This window comes from Littorina saxatilis, linkage group LG6 (genome assembly GCF_037325665.1).
Source record: "Littorina saxatilis isolate snail1 linkage group LG6, US_GU_Lsax_2.0, whole genome shotgun sequence".
Classification (NCBI taxonomy): Eukaryota; Metazoa; Mollusca; class Gastropoda; order Littorinimorpha; family Littorinidae; genus Littorina; species Littorina saxatilis.
Window position 1 is genome coordinate 42,669,153 of NC_090250.1, and position 17,971 is coordinate 42,687,123.

The 17,971-nt window shown below is 43.7% G+C and overlaps 1 protein-coding gene across 1 annotated transcript in view; it reads left to right on the plus strand.

Moving 5' to 3' along the window:
* Positions 1-17,493, plus strand: part of LOC138968023 (gamma-aminobutyric acid receptor subunit beta-like) — a 160,982-nt gene extending 143,489 nt beyond the window's left edge. Inside the window, exon 9 of the mRNA XM_070340584.1 lies at positions 17,104-17,493. Coding sequence (XP_070196685.1) covers positions 17,104-17,493 — 390 coding nt within the window. The remainder of the gene's footprint in view (positions 1-17,103) is intronic.
* Positions 17,494-17,971: the final 478 nt, after the last annotated feature.

The window sequence follows — 17,971 nt, forward strand, 5'->3', positions numbered from 1 at the left end:
TCTCGTCTGTCCTCGAGTGGTTCCAGGTCTGCTGTTTTCTCCATTTCTTGGATGGGTGTACTTTTCATGGCACCGAGGATGATCCTTAGCCCCATGTTCTGGACTTTGTCCAGCTTTCCTTTGTTGGTTTTGGAGGCAGTGGTCCATGTTGAGGAGGCGTATTCCATGACCGGTCTGACAGCGCCCGTGTAGACCTGTTTCAGAATGCCAGAGTTTGCGCCCCACTGGGTTCCTGCCAATTTCTTCATGAGCGAGAGCTTCTTCATCGCTCTTCCTTCTGTCGCTTCAATCTGCGGCTTCCACGTCAGACGTGTGTCCAGGGTGACTCCCAGAAACGTTGGCGTGTCGACCTGTGGGACTGCTTGGTCTTTCAGTTTCAGCAGGACCTTTTCCTTGGAGGTGGAGAGTGAGAAGAGAGTGCTGACCGTCTTGGTAGTGTTCAGCTGTAATGCCCAGTGTTCTGACCAGCTGGACACGCTATTGATGGTGTTCTGGATACGGTGTGTTGCTGTGGAGGTGTGTTCTTCTGCACACCGGACTGCAAAGTCATCCGCATGCAGGGTGTTCGAGACATGTTTTGGCACCGTTGTTGTGATGTCATTTATGTAGACGAGGAAGAGGGTAGGGGAGATCACTCCGCCTTGTGGGACACCCTCTCTCAGCTTCACGAGGTTGCTGGTCGTCCCGTCTACCATCACTCTTGCTGTTCTATTGAAGAGGAAATCACTCAGCCACTTGAACATCTTGCCATGGACGCCCGCATGCAAAAGCTTCAGTAGCAGCCCTTCCTTCCAGACTGTGTCGAAGGCCCGGGACAGATCAAAGAACACTGCCAGGACCTTCTTTTTCTCTTGGAAGGCATCTTCAATCTCCTGCGTCAAGAGGGCAAGCTGGTCTTCGGTGCTGCGATGTTGCCGGTAGCCTGTTTGGGTGGGTGCAAGGAAAGATCTGGACTCAAGAAGCGACAACAGTCTCTTGTTCACGATCCTTTCCAGAAGCTTTCCAACGCAACTGAGTAGGCTGATGGGTCGATAGCTGGATGGGTCACGCTTATCCTTTCCTTTCTTCGGGATGGGTCTTATAAGGGCGACTTTCCAACTCGTAGGCACAGTGCCTGTCGACCAGCTCTGGTTGTAGATGGACAGAAGGAATCGCTTTGCACCAGGGCCGAGGTGCTTCAACATGTCGTTGGAGATGCCATCAGGGCCTGGGGCCTTCTTCTGCTTCAGCTTTCTCAGTGCTTCTTCCAGCTCACGGAGGATCAGACGTTCGGTCATGCATGGGTCCAAATCAGTACTTGCTGTGTTGTGAAGTGCAGCTCGAGTCTGGCTTCTGACATCCTTCAGTCTGTCAGCAGGGACCGTCACTGTACTATCTGCCTCAAAAGCTTTGGCGAAGACATTTGCGGCTGTTTTGCCTGTGACATCTCCGGTGTTAGTGTGGAGGGTGACCTTCCTCCTCCCAGAGTTGTCCTCGTTCAGTGTCTTGGTCAGCTGCCATAGCTTTTGAGTGTCTTTCTCCATGTTTAAGGAGGCCGTTTTCTCTCTCCAGCTGTTCTGGGTTTGGCGCTGCTTTTCTTTGTCAAAGTCTGTCCTTATCTGCGAGTGTCGCGCCACATTTTCAGGTGTGGGGTCCTTCTCCATGTTTTCTCTCGCTTCGCTCAGCTTCTTGTGCAACTCTTCCAGGGCGTTGTTCCAGTACGGTTTGTAGTCACGCCGCCTGCCTCTTGGAATGGACTTTTTCGCTGCCTGAAGTATGGCGGAGTTGAACATGGAGGCGTTCCTGTCGACACTGTGCCTATCGAAGGTGATGGACTTTGTGTAGAGGTCAGTGAGTTGGCTGAAGAGCATCCAGTTGGCTTTCTTGTAGTTCCAACTGGGCGGCAGTTTCCCTGTGCTGGGGATGACCTGCTTGGCAATGGTCAGGATTGTGGGTCTGTGGTCGCTGCCTCCAAGTTGCTCGCTGACCTCTCTCTTCGTGATCTTGTGCACGTTGTCAGTGGCTATGGCAAGATCAGGTGTGCTGGTCTTCTTCCACACTCTGGAATAGAAGGTTGGGGGATCATCAGGCTTGTTGACAAGGACCAGCTGGTTTTCGATGAGCCAGTCTTCCACTTCTTCGCCTTTTGCATCCAGACTTGGATAACCCCAGCTGGGGGAGTGGCTGTTGAAGTCGCCAACTACAATCCAGTCTTCAGTGCCAGGTCGAAGACAGTGAAGTTGCATCATCTTGTTGGGCGGACTGTAGAGGTTGCAAATGGTCAGGTTTCTTTCTGGGAGAATGAGCTTCACGGTGATGAATTCCATGTCAGCATCTTCTGATCTTTGCACCTCTATGGAAGACAGGTTGGTTTTTACCAGAGTTAGGACTCCACCTTTTGGTCTGTTTTTCCGGTCAAATCGATGTGTTTCATATCCTCTTACAGAGAATCTATGGGAGCTGTTGAGATGGGTCTCTTGGATGCAACATATGTCTATTTGTTGTGACTTGAGGAACTGTTGCAGTTCAAGTTTCTTCTGTCGCACCCCTTCTGCATTCCAATGCATGATGCGAAGTTGTTGACCGGTAGCTCTATTCTGCCCTCCCCCGGTCAAAGGAAGAGGGTCAGAACCGCAGTCAGTCGCTGAAGTTGGACCTCCTTGAGGCTGGAGGCCCGGCGCCGTCCTACCCTGGCTGCGGGACACCAGGACGACACCACATCGATCCAAGGATAATTGTACGGCCATATTATCGTGGGAGCGTAGACAGCCGATTTTCTCCCCACGCCAAGTTGGCTGCTGTCTTCCGTCTTCGGTGGTTGAGGTTCTTACTCAGGGTTGCCTCCTCCCCAAGAGTAGCTGCCTTGCTGGGCTGTCGAGTCCACTCTACCCGGGTTTGACGTCGAAGTTTTTCTTCTTGTAGCCTTTGCCTTTCCCAAGGCGCACACAAGGCAGTGCGGGTTTTGAAATCGGAGTTGTCCTTCTCCTAGATGAGCGACCATCCAAGGTTAACGAGCCCCATCTGCCCGAAGCAGCTGGTTTTAAGGCGCCAGTGACCCGCCTGCATCCCTTCTCCTGTTAGTCGAAGACAGGGCCCGCCACGTGAAGGCCAGGAGCTGGATTTGACTGTCAGAGGTGTTTGGAGACACGAAGCCATTTGGAGCATTTCTTGGGAAGTAGGCGCTTATCTCTACTTCCACCCCGGCATAACAGTCCTTGGGCCCCGCCATTTTTCAGCAAGACCGTATACTCGTAGCATCGTCAGTCCACCGCTCATGGCAAAGGCAGTGAAATTGACAAGAAGAGCGGGGTAGTAGTTGCGCTAAGAAGGATAGCACGCTTTTCTGTACCTCTCTTTGTTTTAACTTTCTGAGCGTGTTTTTAATCCAAACATATCATATCTATATGTTTTTGGAATCAGGAACCGACAAGGAATAAGATGAAAGTGTTTTTAAATTGATTTCGACAACTTAATTTTGATCATAATTTTTATATATTTAATTTTCAGAGCTTGTTTTTAATCCTAATATAACATATTTATATGTTTTTGGAATCAGCAAATGATGTAGAATAAGATAAACGTAAATTTGGATCGTTTTATAAATTTTTATTTTTTTTTACAATTTTCAGATTTTTAATGACCAAAGACATTAATTAATTTTTAAGCCACCAAGCTGAAATGCAATACCGAAGTCCGGGCTTCGTCGAAGATTACTTGACCAAAATTTCAACCAATTTGGTTGAAAAATGAGGGCGTGACAGTGCCGCCTCAACTTTCACGAAAAGCCGGATATGACGTCATCAAAGACATTTATCAAAAAAATGAAAAAAACGTTCGGGGATTTCATACCCAGGAACTCTCATGTCAAATTTCATAAAGATCGGTCCAGTAGTTTAGTCTGAATTGCTCTACACACACACACACACACAGACACACAGACACACAGACACACGCACATACACCACGACCCTCGTTTCGATTCCCCCTCGATGTTAAAATATTTAGTCAAAACTTGACTAAATATAAAAAACGTGCTATCCTTCTCAGCGCAACGAATACCCCGCTCTTCTTGTCAATTCCACGGGCACTGCCTTTGCCACGGGCGGTGGAGTGACGATGCTACGAGTATACGGTCTTGCTGCGTTGCGTTGCGTTCAGTTTCATTCTGTGAGTTCGACAGCTACTTGACTAAATATTGTATTTTCGCCTTACGCGACTTGTTACATTTAGTCAAGTTTAGTCAAGTTTTGACTAAATGTTTTAACGTAGAGGGGGGAATCGAGACGAGGGTCGTGGTGTATGTGCGTGTGTGTGTGTGTGTGTGTGTGTAGAGCGATTCAGACTAAACTACTGGACCGATCTTTATGAAATTTGACATGAGAGTTCCTGGGTATGAAATCCCCGAACATTTTTTTCATTTTTTTGATAAATGTCTTTGATGACGTCATATCCGGCTTTTCGTGAAAGTTGAGGCGGCACTGTCACGCCCTCATTTTTCAACCAAATTGGTTGAAATTTTGGTCAAGTAATCTTCGACGAAGCCCAGACTTCGGTATTGCATTTCAGCTTGGTGGCTTAAAAATTAATTAATGAATTTGGTCATTAAAAATCTGAAAATTGTAAAAAAAAAAAAAAAAATTTATAAAACGATCCAAATTTACGTTCATCCTATTATCCATCATTTGCTGATTCCAAAAACATATAAATATGTTATATTTGGATTAAAAACAAGCTCTGAAAATTAAATATATAAAAATTATTATCAAAATTAAATTGTCGAAATCAATTTAAAAACACTTTCATCTTATTTCTTGTCGGTTCCTGATTCCAAAAACATATAGATATGATATGTTTGGATTAAAACCACGCTCAGAAAGTTAAAACGAAGAGAGGTACAGTAAAGCGTGCTATGAAGCACAGCGCAACCGCTACCGCGCCAAACAGGCTCGTCACTTTCACTGACTTTTGCACTAGGACTACGTTCAATTTCATTCTGTGAGTTCCACAGCTTGACTAAATGTAGTGATTTCGCCTTACGCGACTTGTTTCATTTTGTCGATAAATACCTTTGATGACGTCATATCCGGCTTTTTGTAAACGTTGATGCGGCACTGTCACACCCTCATTTTTCAATCAAATTGATTGAAAATTTGGCAAAGCAATCTTTGATAAAGGCCGGTCTTTGGTATTGCATTTCAGCTTGGTGGCTTAAAAACTAATGAATGACTTTGGTCATTAAAAATCGGAAACTTGTAATTAACATTATTTTTTTATTAAACGATCCATAAACAATTTCATCTTATTTTTCGTCATTTGTTGATTCCAAAAACATATACATATGTTGTATTTGGATTACAAACAAGCTCTGAAAATTAAAAATATAAAAATTATGATTAAAATTAATTTTCCGAAATTGATTTTAAAACAATTTCATCTTATTCCTTGTCGGTCCCTGATTCCAAAAACATATGATATGTTCGGATTAAAAACAAAGTCAGTAAGCTAAAAAGAATAGAGATACAGAAAAGCGTGTTATCCTGCTCAGCGCGACCACTACCGCACTAATCTGGTTTGTCGATTTCACTGCCTTCGCCACGAGCGATGGACTGACGAAACTACGAGTATGGGGTCTTGGTGAAAAAAAGCAGTGCGTACAGTTTCATTCTGTTAGTTCGACAGCTTGACTAAAGTTTTTATTTCGCCTTACGCGACTTGTTTTCTTGATGCGCCCGGCTTGCTTGACTGTTTGTTAAAGGATTTCGTATACAAAAGTGAAATGAGTAATGATCACAAACTTAAAACAAGAGGCGAAGCCTTCAAGGCTCACGTAAGAAATCGACAAACAGTAACACAAACTCAATCACTCCGTCACACACACACACACACACACACACACACACACACACACACACACACACACACACACGCAGTAAGCGCCATAGGTGAAACTGTGCAAGAAAGCGAGACCCTGGATCTGCCAAGTAGTCTCGGCCCGCTCACAATAACAATGACCGAGACTTTCAGTAATTCCTTTGCGTGACGTCTAACCCTCTTACGTCATAATGTGACGTCTTCAAATAGTTTCTATCACACACGTCAAACACTTTTGACCGAGACTGACGTAATCCATAGACTCGGAAATGTTAAAGTTTCTATCACACACACACACACACACACACACACGCACAGACAGACAAAGTTTATCATCGCATAGGCTACACTTACGTGAGCCAATGAATTATTAAATGACAAAACTCATATATATATATATCCAAAAAATGGCAAAACTTACATGAATAGAGAAATGGAATAAAGAAGCACCAATAGAGAGATCAAAAATAAATAGACAGAAAAAGTGAATAAATAAATTGCAAATATAAAATAAATAAATTCATGACTAAAAAATTCAAATTGAAAAAGAAAGGCATCGCGATGTGTGTATAATATAATTTTAGACCCACTCAGCTACTTTCAGTGCACAATTGACTTCAAAGCAACTAGAAATTTACCCCCCGCGGGTTAGGGGGAAGAATTTACCCTCCCCTCCATGTCGTAAGAGGCGACTAACGGATTCTGTTTCTCCTTTCACCCTTGTTAAGTGTTTCTTGTATAGAATATAGTCAATTTTTGTAAAGATTTTAGTCAAGCAGTATGTAAGAAATGTTAAGTCCTTTGTACTGGAAACTTGCATTTTCCCAGTAAGGTAATATATTGTACTACGTTGCAAGCCCCTGGAGCAAATTTTTGATTAGTGCTTTTGTGAACAAGAAACAATTGACAAGTGGCTCTATCCCATCTTCCCCCTTTCCCCGTCGCGATATAACCTTCGTGGTTGAAAACGACGTTAAACACCAAATAAAGAAAAGAAAGAACTAGAAATGTGCAAAGTTCCCTTTTCACGATTTACAGGTGTATGAGAATGAAGTCGGTCCAGTACATGTAAGGCAACGTTGCGTCAAACAGTTAACAGCCAGTTAACATCTCACAAGGTGAACGTATGATGTTACTTTACTTTGCCTATTGGTGACATTTTGTTTGAACTTCAAGACCAGTAAAGACACATTTGCTGGGTCTGTGAATACCAATGATTTTGTTCCGTTGCACAATTGTACAGAAACAGAAACAGTAACAAAATGAACAAAATGGAAAGAAACAACGTTCGGTCTACTTCCACGGAAGTAAAAATGGTTCGTAAAGTATCAACAAACATCGAATTCTCGTCATAATGTCAGGCATCAAACAACCTTCCTTCTATCTTTGTCTCACCTTCTGTCTATATTTGTCTGTCTGTCTGCCTGTCTCTCTGTGAATGTTTGTCTGTCTGTCTGTCTGTATATCTATCTGTCTCCCTGTCTCTCTGCCGTAAGGCCAAACAAAAATATATGTTGGTTTAGGGTAACGTGACCAAAAAAGATACTGTCGGTAGGTCGGTTTTTACATTTAGTCAAGTTTTGACTAAATGTTTTAACATAGAGGGGGGGAATGGAGACGAGGGTCGTGGTGTATGTGTGTGTGTGTGTGTGTGTGTGTGTGTGTGTGTGTCTGTGTGTGTCTGTGTGTGTCTGTGTGTGTCTGTGTAGAGCGATTCAGACTAAACTACTGGGCCGATCTTTATGAAATTTGACATAAGAGTTCCTGGGTATGATATCCCCGGAAATTTTTTTCATTTTTCGATAAATACCCTTGATGACGTCATATCCGGCTTTTTGTAAAAGTTGAGGCGGCACTGTCACACCCTCATTTTTCTATTAAATTGGTTGAAATTTTGGCAAAGCAATCTTCGACGAAGGCCGGGGTTTGGTATTGCATTTCAGCTTGGTGGCTTAAAAACTAATGAGTGAGTTTGGTCATTAAAAATCGGAAACTTCTAATTTAAAATTATTTTTTTATTAAACGATCCAAAAACAATTTCATCTTATTCTTCGTCATTTTCTGATTCCAAAAACATATACATATGTTATATTTAGATTAAAAACAAGCTCTGAAAATTAAAAATATAAAAATTATGATCAAAACCAAACTTCCGAAATCGTTTTAAAAACTATTTCATCTTATTCCTTGTCGGTTCCTGATTCCAAAAACATATAGATATGATATGTTTGGATTAAAAACACGCTCAGAAAGTTAAAACGAAGAGAGCTACAGTAAAGCACAGCGCAATCGCTGCCGCGCCAAACAGGCTCGTCACTTTAGTTTCACTGCCTTTTGCACTAGCGGCGGACTACGTTCAGTTTCATTCTGTGAGTTCCACAGCTTGACTAAATGTAGTAATTTCGCCTTACGCGACTTGTTTTTTATTGTATTTTTTTTTATTCGATTTTAAATGAGGTTACTTCTCTTAGTCTGGGTATGGTTCGCAAAATGTGCCAAAAGTTGGTGTGTGTTTTTTTTTAGAAATGTAGTTTTAGGGTCGGCAGGAAAAAATAGGGTCGGTCGGGTTACCTTTAACCAACATATATTTTTGTTTGGCCTAATGCAAAACTGTGCCAAAATAGATTTAGAAAAACAGAAAAACGAGCGTTGTGCACTTGATTTCAGATGATTGTGATTTTTAACATTAGCAAACACGATCGTTTCAATGAAACTTCCACAAGCATCGTTTATTTTTAAATACAAAGAAATAAATGATATTTGCAAGGATCTCGGGTATCTTTAAAGTGACAGGAGTTGCTGCCCAAAGCGTTTCTGGTGAATGTCCCGCTCTGTCTGTCTGTCTGTCTGTCTGTCTGTCTCTTACCCTCTCTCTATCTTTCTCTCTCACTTTCTCTCTCCCACACACTCTCTGAGACTCTATTCTTCTTTGAAATTCCGTCTCTGTCTCTCTCCCTCTCTCTCTCACACAATCTATGAGACTCTCTCACCCCCTCTTTTTCTCTCACATACTCTTAAAGACTCTACCGGCACGGTTGGCCTAGTGGTAAGGCGTCCGCCCCGTGATCGGGAGGTCGTGGGTTCGAACCCCGGCCGGGTCACTCATACCTAAGACTTTAACAGGGCCTAGCATTGTAAGCCGTTCGGCTTACATTACGCCGAAATAACATCTCCAGTACGCGGAACTCGATTTGGTGTACGCCGAAATGCAAAAACCTGTTATTCCCAAACGGTAAACCCAAACAGTCCCAGCTTTCGTTTTGTGCGCCGTTCGGTTCAACTCTCAATCGGTTTGACAGTTTGCTTGAGCACGCACTTCCTCTGGCATCGCGCAAGCATGATTTGTGCCAGTGTTTTGTGGCTCTAGACTTGAAATAATGTCTCGAAGCGACATTGTTGAACGTGGTCAGCCATTCAGTGACAAAGAATCCAGGTATTCCTGGAAGTGAGAATGGCTGGATTTCGTTCCGAAGGCGGAAGGCAAGTCAGAAGAAGTAATGTGCCGATACGGACTATGGACTATGGCATAATTTAGTTGCTCAATCTTCTTTGGGGGGGTGGGTAAAAAAATCTTCCACACCCCCGCCTTTGTAAGCTGAACTCACTTTTTCCAATGCTAGGCCCTGCTTTAAAATTGGCAATCTAGTGGCTGCTCCGCCTGGCGTCTGACATTATGGGGTTAGTGCTAGGATTGGTTGGTCCGGTGTCAGAATAATGTGACTGGGTGAGACATGAAGCCTGTGCTGCGACTTCTGTCTTGTGTGTGGCGCACGTTATATGTCAAAGCAGCACCGCCCTGATATGGCCCTTCGTGGTCGGCTGGGCGTTAAGCAAACAAACAAACAAACAAACAAACTCTAAGACTCTCTCTCTCTCTCTCTCTCTCTCTCTCTCTCTCTCTCTCTCTCTCTCTCTCTCTCTCCTCTCACCCACCCACACACACACTCTCTCTCACTCTCTCTCTCTCTCTCTCTCTCTCTCTCTCTCTCTCTCTCTCTCTCTCTCTCTCTCTCTCTCTCTCTCTCTCTCTCTCTCTCTCTGCGCAAGCCTAACAGACATCTTACTTCTGGTACTCGACCACTTTTGGATTGGCATCCAAGCGCCGCAGTGACACTGAACGAAGTGTGCGGAGTCCACCACAGGTTACCTTATACAAATGTACCAGTGACGGAATTTTCTCTTACAGTTGGATCAAAATAAATATGTTCCAAGCTTAGATGCTTCAGGAGAACATTGCCACTTTAAATCTACGGGGATCGAAAAAAAAGGGAAACATTTAGCCAGCACAATCGCCCCCGTGTTACAAATCATGTTGACCACTTGAACTGATTTTCTCATTTCAAACCCGCACGTGCAAACAGGGGGTATCTGTCACCCAGCACCGGCGTTTTTCCTTGCCGTCTGACCCCACGGTGTGCACGTGCACACTGCTGTGTTGCGCCGGGACAGTGGAGGGCGGCACGTCAATACAAACCTTTGTTACGTAATCGCTGGCTAAACGGCAGCAATGGGAGGATATTTTAAACTTTCCTTTTCTGTTTCAGTGTCCTTTCTTTGTCCCCCCTCACCCCCCCCCCCTTCTTCTCCCCCTTCCCCCCGATTCAGTGTCCTTGATCGATTGTAGATGTCTTCATCTCATCGGCCCGCTATTGCCTCGCCTTCCTCCTCTTCTTTCCTGGCCCCGGTCCTCTTCCCTATCCAACTTTTTTCTTTTTTCTCCCCGGCGAGCAATGAAACCTGCTTTCAATACTTCCCTTCCTGGGGCTTTTCTCTTCTTTTTTTCCCCATTTCTGACGCTCTCTGCCCCTCCTCCAAGACTTCTTCGCAATCCATTTTATTTCAGACTCTGCCGGGTTTGGTTTTTTGGTGTGTTTTTTTCTGACCCGTGAAACGCAGCATGTCCAGTATGTTTGTTGTAATTTCTACGTCTGCATGCTGTCACACCGTTTCTGCAGTTTTTCCATTTGCTTTTCTTTTTTCTTGTGCACTTCTGGAGCTCAATTTTGCGTTGTCATTTTTTTTCTGAGGTGTAAATGCTTTGGACTTCATTCTTTTCTTTGTTTTTCTGTCTCACTTTTTTTCTCTAGCTTCTCCGTCTCTGCACTCCATTCTTTTGTCTAGCTCTCATTTTGTTTTGTCTTACTCTATTTCTCTTGTTATCAATCAGGCGGCTGCTTTTGGCCAGCTCACAACAACTCTTCTTTCGCTCCTATTGTCGGATACTGTTTCTTGGTGTGCACTCCTCTAACACTCAGGTATTCTTGTAACGGTGATTTTGCCCAATGCCATAAAATATTGTGTTCCCCCTGAGAATGCATGCATTAAGCAGCATTAAAAAGGGGTTTCTTGGAACTTGTTATGTACATGTTAACATTTTATAACTAGACTCTAAAGTGAGGGAAAAGAGGGCATAATAAAAACAATTTCTTAATTACTGCCATGCTGTGGACTCTACAACGTCGAAAATGTCGATCAACACCTGTTCACAGTTCGCAGTGGGTAATGTGAGAAAATTGAGAGTTGTATTTTCTATGTTTTGCAAGTTACACTTGATTTCTTTTTCACAAGCAACAACTGATCGTGAGACAAAGAACATACAATCATACTGCGTGTCGATAAGACGCCGGCCTCCCAAGCGGAACGCCATGGGTTCGAATCCCGGCCGCGCCGGGTGGGTTAAGGGTGGAAATTTCCGATCTCCCAGGTCGACGTATGTGCAGAACTGCTAGTGCCTTATCCTCCTTCGTGTGTACACGCAAGCACAAGACTAAGCACGCACGGAAAAGATCCTGTCATCCATGTTAAAGTACGGTGGGTAACAGAAACACGAAAATACCCAGCATGCATTCCTCGAAGGCGGCGTATTGCTGCCTAAATGGCGGGGTAAAAACGGCCATACACGTAAAAACCCACTCGTGTAAAAAAACAAAAACCCCAGTGTACTGGGGAGTTTCAGCCCCTGAACGCAGAAGAAGAAGGAGAAGCAAAAGTATTTGTTTTATCTTCTGTCGTACGGCACACAGGTGCAGATTTATTCTTCATCCTTGGGCTCACAAGACAATCAGTGCGGTTCGGGCGTCTTCTCAAGCTCATAATAACATAGGTAAGGCCACCACAAAAAAAGTCTGTTTACGGTAACATAGGCAAAATAAATAGGGTCGGTAGGTCGGGATTTTTTTTCCCCCAAAAAACATATTTTTAAGTTATTTTGCCAAAAAACAAAGACTTTTTATTTTTTTTCTTGTTTTTAAATTTTTTTCCCAAATGCCAAACAAAAGTCTAGGGTCGCGCGAAAAAATAGGGTCGGTCGGGATACCGTAAACAGACTTTTTTGTGTGTGCCTAACAACAACAAAAACTATGTAAAAGTCTTAGTTTGAAACTTGCTCATATTACAAATAAGAACATCTGGACGCTCTGTGTATAGTGGGATTTTTTGGGTCAATTTGTTTCAAAAAAGGCGCTTTTCAAGAAATTAATTCATCAAACAAATTCAACAGAGCACAATCATATACAATCATATTTCACACAATGAATGTGTAAAGATGATTTCAAAGTTGCAAAACAGATCTCTTCTTCTTCTTCTTCTTCTTCTTCTTCTTCTTCTTCTTCTTCTTCTTCTTCTTCTTCTTCTTCTTCGTTCATGGGCTTAGACTCCCACGTTCACTCATGTTTTTAGCACGAGTGGATTTTTACGTGTATGACCGTTTTTTACCCCGCCATTCAGGCAGCATACGCCGATTTCGGGGGAACAAAACAGATCTAAAAGAAGTCTCATCGAACTAAATGTAGCTCTGAACTAGGCGGAAAAGGCTTTTAATGATGTTGTTATATTATCATGTGTCTGTTTATGAATAAAATACTGTTTAAAGAAAAGGCTTTTTCAACGGACTCTCAAGCTCCAATCTCTCTTCATCTTCTTTGTCCTCTCATTCGTAAAAGATTCCTGCGTTAGAAACCACTCGGAAGCAGGCACTATATTCCTGTGAGAAATATGAAATAAAAATAAGATGTTTGTTTGTGACGGGTTTATGACCACACATACTGGGGCAAAGTCTCGAGTGGACCTTTCTTTGTTTCCTGAACCGTGAGACCATACCCCAGTTCGGCACCCTCTTATATCCGGTATCATCATCTTCAGAAAATAGAGGTATCCAGTTCCGTCCTGAAAGAGCAGAACAGAGTTCTGTCTGTCTGATCTCCACTCTTCAGGAAAGCGATCTGTCATCTCACCGTCACAAGTGTCCTGAACGGCGAGCTGCAAAGATTGTGCAAGTCTTGGGGTAAACGTTGCGGAGACAGTAAATCGTTCCTGAGATTTCCGCCATGTTGAGCAGGGTCCACAACCCTAGCGGTACCGGCCATATACCAAGTGCATGATGTCCCTTTTGTGGGGGAGAATGACATTTATTTGCTCCGAAATTCTCAAAGCTTAAAAAGCTGAATGAAGTTGCGAGAAGATCATAAAAGAGGAATTTTAAGGGGTTTTTCCCCCCGATTATGGCTGTGTAAAGAATTCCTTGTGGGGAAGATGCATGAAGCTCTTTGTGGCGAGCGAAAGCGGAGTTTTCCGTGGTATGAAAGCGAAGAGGTGCAGCACTGTTGTGTCTTTGCGGACAAGGGGGTCTGAGAGAGCTAAACGGCATCTCACGACCTTCTTCGAGCACCCTTCATCCGCTGCTGATCCTCCCGGCTCGCACTGACACCATACGCACCGGTTTTTCAAAGCTCACAAAAGCAACCTGCTGTGACAATCGATGCGTATACTATTTTTTATCTCTCCCTTTCGTGGCCGCACTCTTAGGCTTCCTCTGAGAGGGACTATGAGAAAAAGGCCATATTTCTCATCAACGCCGATTCAGCGTGGCTATTCTGTTTCTCTCCTCTATTCCGCCGCATTAGAAGCAAACATTTATCTTTCTTTGCGGCAAGAATAGGATGCGATGCGTATTCATGGCGAATTAGAGATTTGGAAGGGTGGAGTGGTGGTGAATTTCAAATCACTCGGCCAAGCTGATCCGGGTGAAGAGGACTTGATTGCAAAATATATCGCCGCGAAACGGAAACGGGCACAGAAATGTGGGACCCGATTTTATCTCTCCCCCTGTGTGGTTAATTCTGCGATTTGTTGCCTTGGAAATGGTAGTGGTGTAGCAGGATTATTTTTCACTAGTAATATCTCCTATTGAAAATTCACTGGAGTGAAAAATACGCCCTCAGCACTTCAAAAGTATTACATAGCTACGCTCTTGTTAGGAAAATGGTATGAATAGGATTATTTTCCAAGCAGAAAGCACTAGAACTGAGAACCTTTTCATTTGGTAATGTCTCTCACTGAAATGGAGTCGTGTTGAAAGTAAATCCTTGGTGCTTCAAAGTTCTAACTACAACTACACGTTTGTGTTCGTGAACGTGCTTAATATCTGGAGTACCCGGCGCAGAAAGAACGATCATGTCTTCTTTTACAACCAATAGCGAAGCCTCAACTTGCGGTCTTGAGCACTCATCTGCACTATTTCTTCGTACCCGCTCAGCTAAAATGTAGCTGACGATTTTATCATTACATCTTAAGCTGTTTCCGAGTCCCAAGTGGATCTGCAAAGCTCGTTCAAACACTCTAAATCGCGGTAGTGCAAAACAAATGTCTAAGAATCGGTTTCTCCTTTTCGTTCTTTATTTTTCTCCCAGCCCACCTTGTCTTTCTTTCTTTCTTTCTTTCTTTCTTCCCCCAACCTCTCCCTTTTTCATTCATTCTTTCTTTCTTCCCTCCCCCCTCCCCCCCCCCATTTTTTTTTTAATAAACTCTCCTTTTTTTGCCCCAATGTGTGCATTCATCTGAATGTCAATCGAAGTTAAAATCGAAAAGGAGCTTAATGGTAAAAATTTAGCACTGGGGATTGCGGCTCTATATGCAACCCTCTCAGCCTTGTGCTAGAGTCTTGTGCAAAGATCAGCGCGCTCTTGACGAAAAATGAAAACTAATTGAGCTGCAAAGTATCATGGGTTCGTCCACACTTTCATCGTATTATATTTGGCCTTCGATGAAACGCCGTCTTTGGATCCAGATAATCGCAGCCCGAGATCTTTTCTCAAGTTTTCTGTCCTTGGACAATCGCTTCATCTGTATCGCATATCTATCTAATCGGCCTTTTTTGCAACTGAAGCAGGTGGTACTTGAGATGAACTTTGCAAATGGAGGAACGCGACTAAGGGTTTGTCATAATAGATTGTGTAGGAGTATATATGTGACCCTCCACCACGGAATGAGTCGTATGTCACCTTTGCGTGATTTTTATATTATTACATTCTCGTAAAGAGGTTTTTTTATTTTCTACCCAGTGGTGAAACCGTTTTAGAAAAGAGCGAACACTTTTCGAGTTATAAGTCTGTGACTAAGGTGACCCTCACACTGATACCTGACCCCCCCCCCCCCCCCCCCCCGGACGTATATTAGGCCTAGCACAGATCCATTCCGTGGTGGAGGGTCACATATTTTGTTTTGAAATACAGGACCCGAAAGATGGAGGTACAGTTAACTTGTTTATGTCTTTGCCACATGCAATCCATACATGTACAACACAGATGACTGTCTATGACAAAGGTGTCATCTTCGGAACATGCAGTTAGTTTGTTGGCATATATATGATAAGCAGCTTGTCAGGAAAAGCAAACAGTAAAACAAAGACAACGAGGATGTGGGTGAAAGAGAGAGAGAGAGAGAGAGAGAGAGAGAGAGAGAGAGAGAGAGAGAGAGGGAGACAGAGGGGGGGGGGGAGACAGACAGGCAGAGACAGTCAGAGAGCCACAGTCACAGAGAGCAAACGAATGAGGGCGAGGGGCAGTCAGGCGGGCAGACAGGATGACAGATACACTAAGAACAACAGAAGAAATTAAGACACAGCAAACAAGAAACTGACAAGAAATAGAGAGGATGTGAAAGAGGGATTTGGGATGGGGAGAGACAGTTAAACAGAAGCTTTAAGTATAACAGAAGACCCTGTTTTCCCAGTAAATATCGTTGCCGTTGATTTCACAGCTCTTTACCTGACGATAAACATATCGTTGCCCCAGTGATACCATGCACAAATAATGAAGCAATACATTCCCACTCTGAATAGAACGCAACCAGGCTGCTGATTTTGGGATACTTGGACGTTATACCGATGGACGTTATGACATCCATCCAGCTTCGGATGGCTGTATTCCCAAAGCTACCATTCTTCTGGTTTTGATATGAAGCAGTTCACCAGACTGTAGAGCTGTATATCGTGCTTCCAGCTGCGACGCTGTACTGTATCTGCGGTGCAAGCGTTTAGGACTTGTTACGCTGTCGTGAAGCTGACGTTCGTACGATCTACATCTTGATCCTTTTTCACAGTTTTCTTCTATCCTCAAGAGCGAATGCCAATAGCAAGAAAGAACCAAGAAAGCGTTGTTTTCATTCATGGCGCGAACGCTTATTTCGATTTGTTTCTCAGCGGGTGTTGGTAGAAACCTACCGTGACAAAAGCCGTTGAATTTGACTGGTGGGTTTGCGGAGTGTACAGTTTCTTTCTAGTCTTGCCGCAGTGGTTAAATCATATTACGCACAGAACAGAAGCTGCTTCCAGCTGCGACGAATAGCAACTCATCACACTCAAATCTAATAATATCGTCTGTATCTCCCGACTTAGCTGACGTGTGTCTATGATTTATTGTCACATCTCCGGGATTTATTGTAAATCTGAGCCTACGGTAATTTTTCCCAAGGGAAAATCTTATTGGCAAATGATTACTTTGACCTTTATAGCCCGTTTGTTTTAAACACACTGTCTGCTGTTTGAGAGACAATAAACTTAATGTCATCTTTGTTTTTTCTTTATTTCATTTTAGTTGTTTTGTTCGTGTAAATCGCCATGAATTCTGAAGAGAAAGAAATGATTAATAAGTGGACAAAATTAATCTAAAAATGGTATATTTTTGCCTACATTTTCTATATTTCCTCTGCTCCTGAAGGCGATGGGGGACACCGATGAAGACAGTTATCTGACATTTGACGAAAATGTATTCTCATGTTGAATTGTTCCAGAACAATTCCGTCGTAACGATTCAGATCAAGGAACAGAACTGCCTGAAAGCATAAGGCTTCCCATATGTGTGTAGCAGACAAACTTTGTAGAGGCTATTTGTGATTAAAATAAAATAAAATTAAAAAAAACACAACAGCAGTGTCTGAGAGCAGCTGAGCATAACTTTGTTCTCTGTGTTGTTTCAGAACAATTCGGTTGAGGCGATGGAGTTGAAGGAGATACGACTGTCCCCCATGTTGGGTATACGCAACAGCCAGAGTTTCAACATGGAGCTGGACGGAGAGAACTCCGGTGACCAGAGCAATCTGCGCATGCCCGCCGCCGTGCCCCGATCGACGTACGTGTCACGTGGTTATCTCCCTAGCAACGTGGTACGGAGGAGAAGCAGCGCGAACAACATCCCGCCCAGGCGTCGGCGTTTCCTGTCCAACTTCAAGCAGAAAGCCAAGTCCATCAAGGTGAAAATTCCTCGCGTCCAGGACGTGAACACTATCGACAGGTACGCTCGTCTCTTCTTTCCGCTTCTCTTCGTCCTCTTCAACGCGAGTTACTGGGCCGTCTACCTGATCACGTGAGACTACGCTTCTGGTCTTCTGTGGACGGTGTGTGGGCGTGGAAGACGAACATAATTACACCCCTTTTTCTGTGGCATGAGACCACGCTTCTGGTCTTCTGTTGACGGTATGTGAAGGTGTGGAAGACAAACATACCCCTTTTTCTTTGGCATGAGACTACGCTTCGGGTCTTCTGTTGACGGTGTGTGGAGGCGTGGAAGACGAACATACCCCCTTGTCTTTGGCATGTCGGCCTCGAAGTCATCGTCCAAACTACAAAACATCAGAATTCTCCACGACATCTGAATACGTGTTGTTGTTGTATGAAAGTGTTGGCTTATGGGAGGACAACCATTATATCTTCTGCAAGACAGCTGAATTCTGTTCTTGTGTGAAGGTGTTGGCTAATGGAAGGACAAACAGTCTCCCTTCTGAAAGCTGAATTCCGTTCTTGTGTGAAGTTATAAGCTTGTGCTCAGACGACTGACATGCTCCCTTG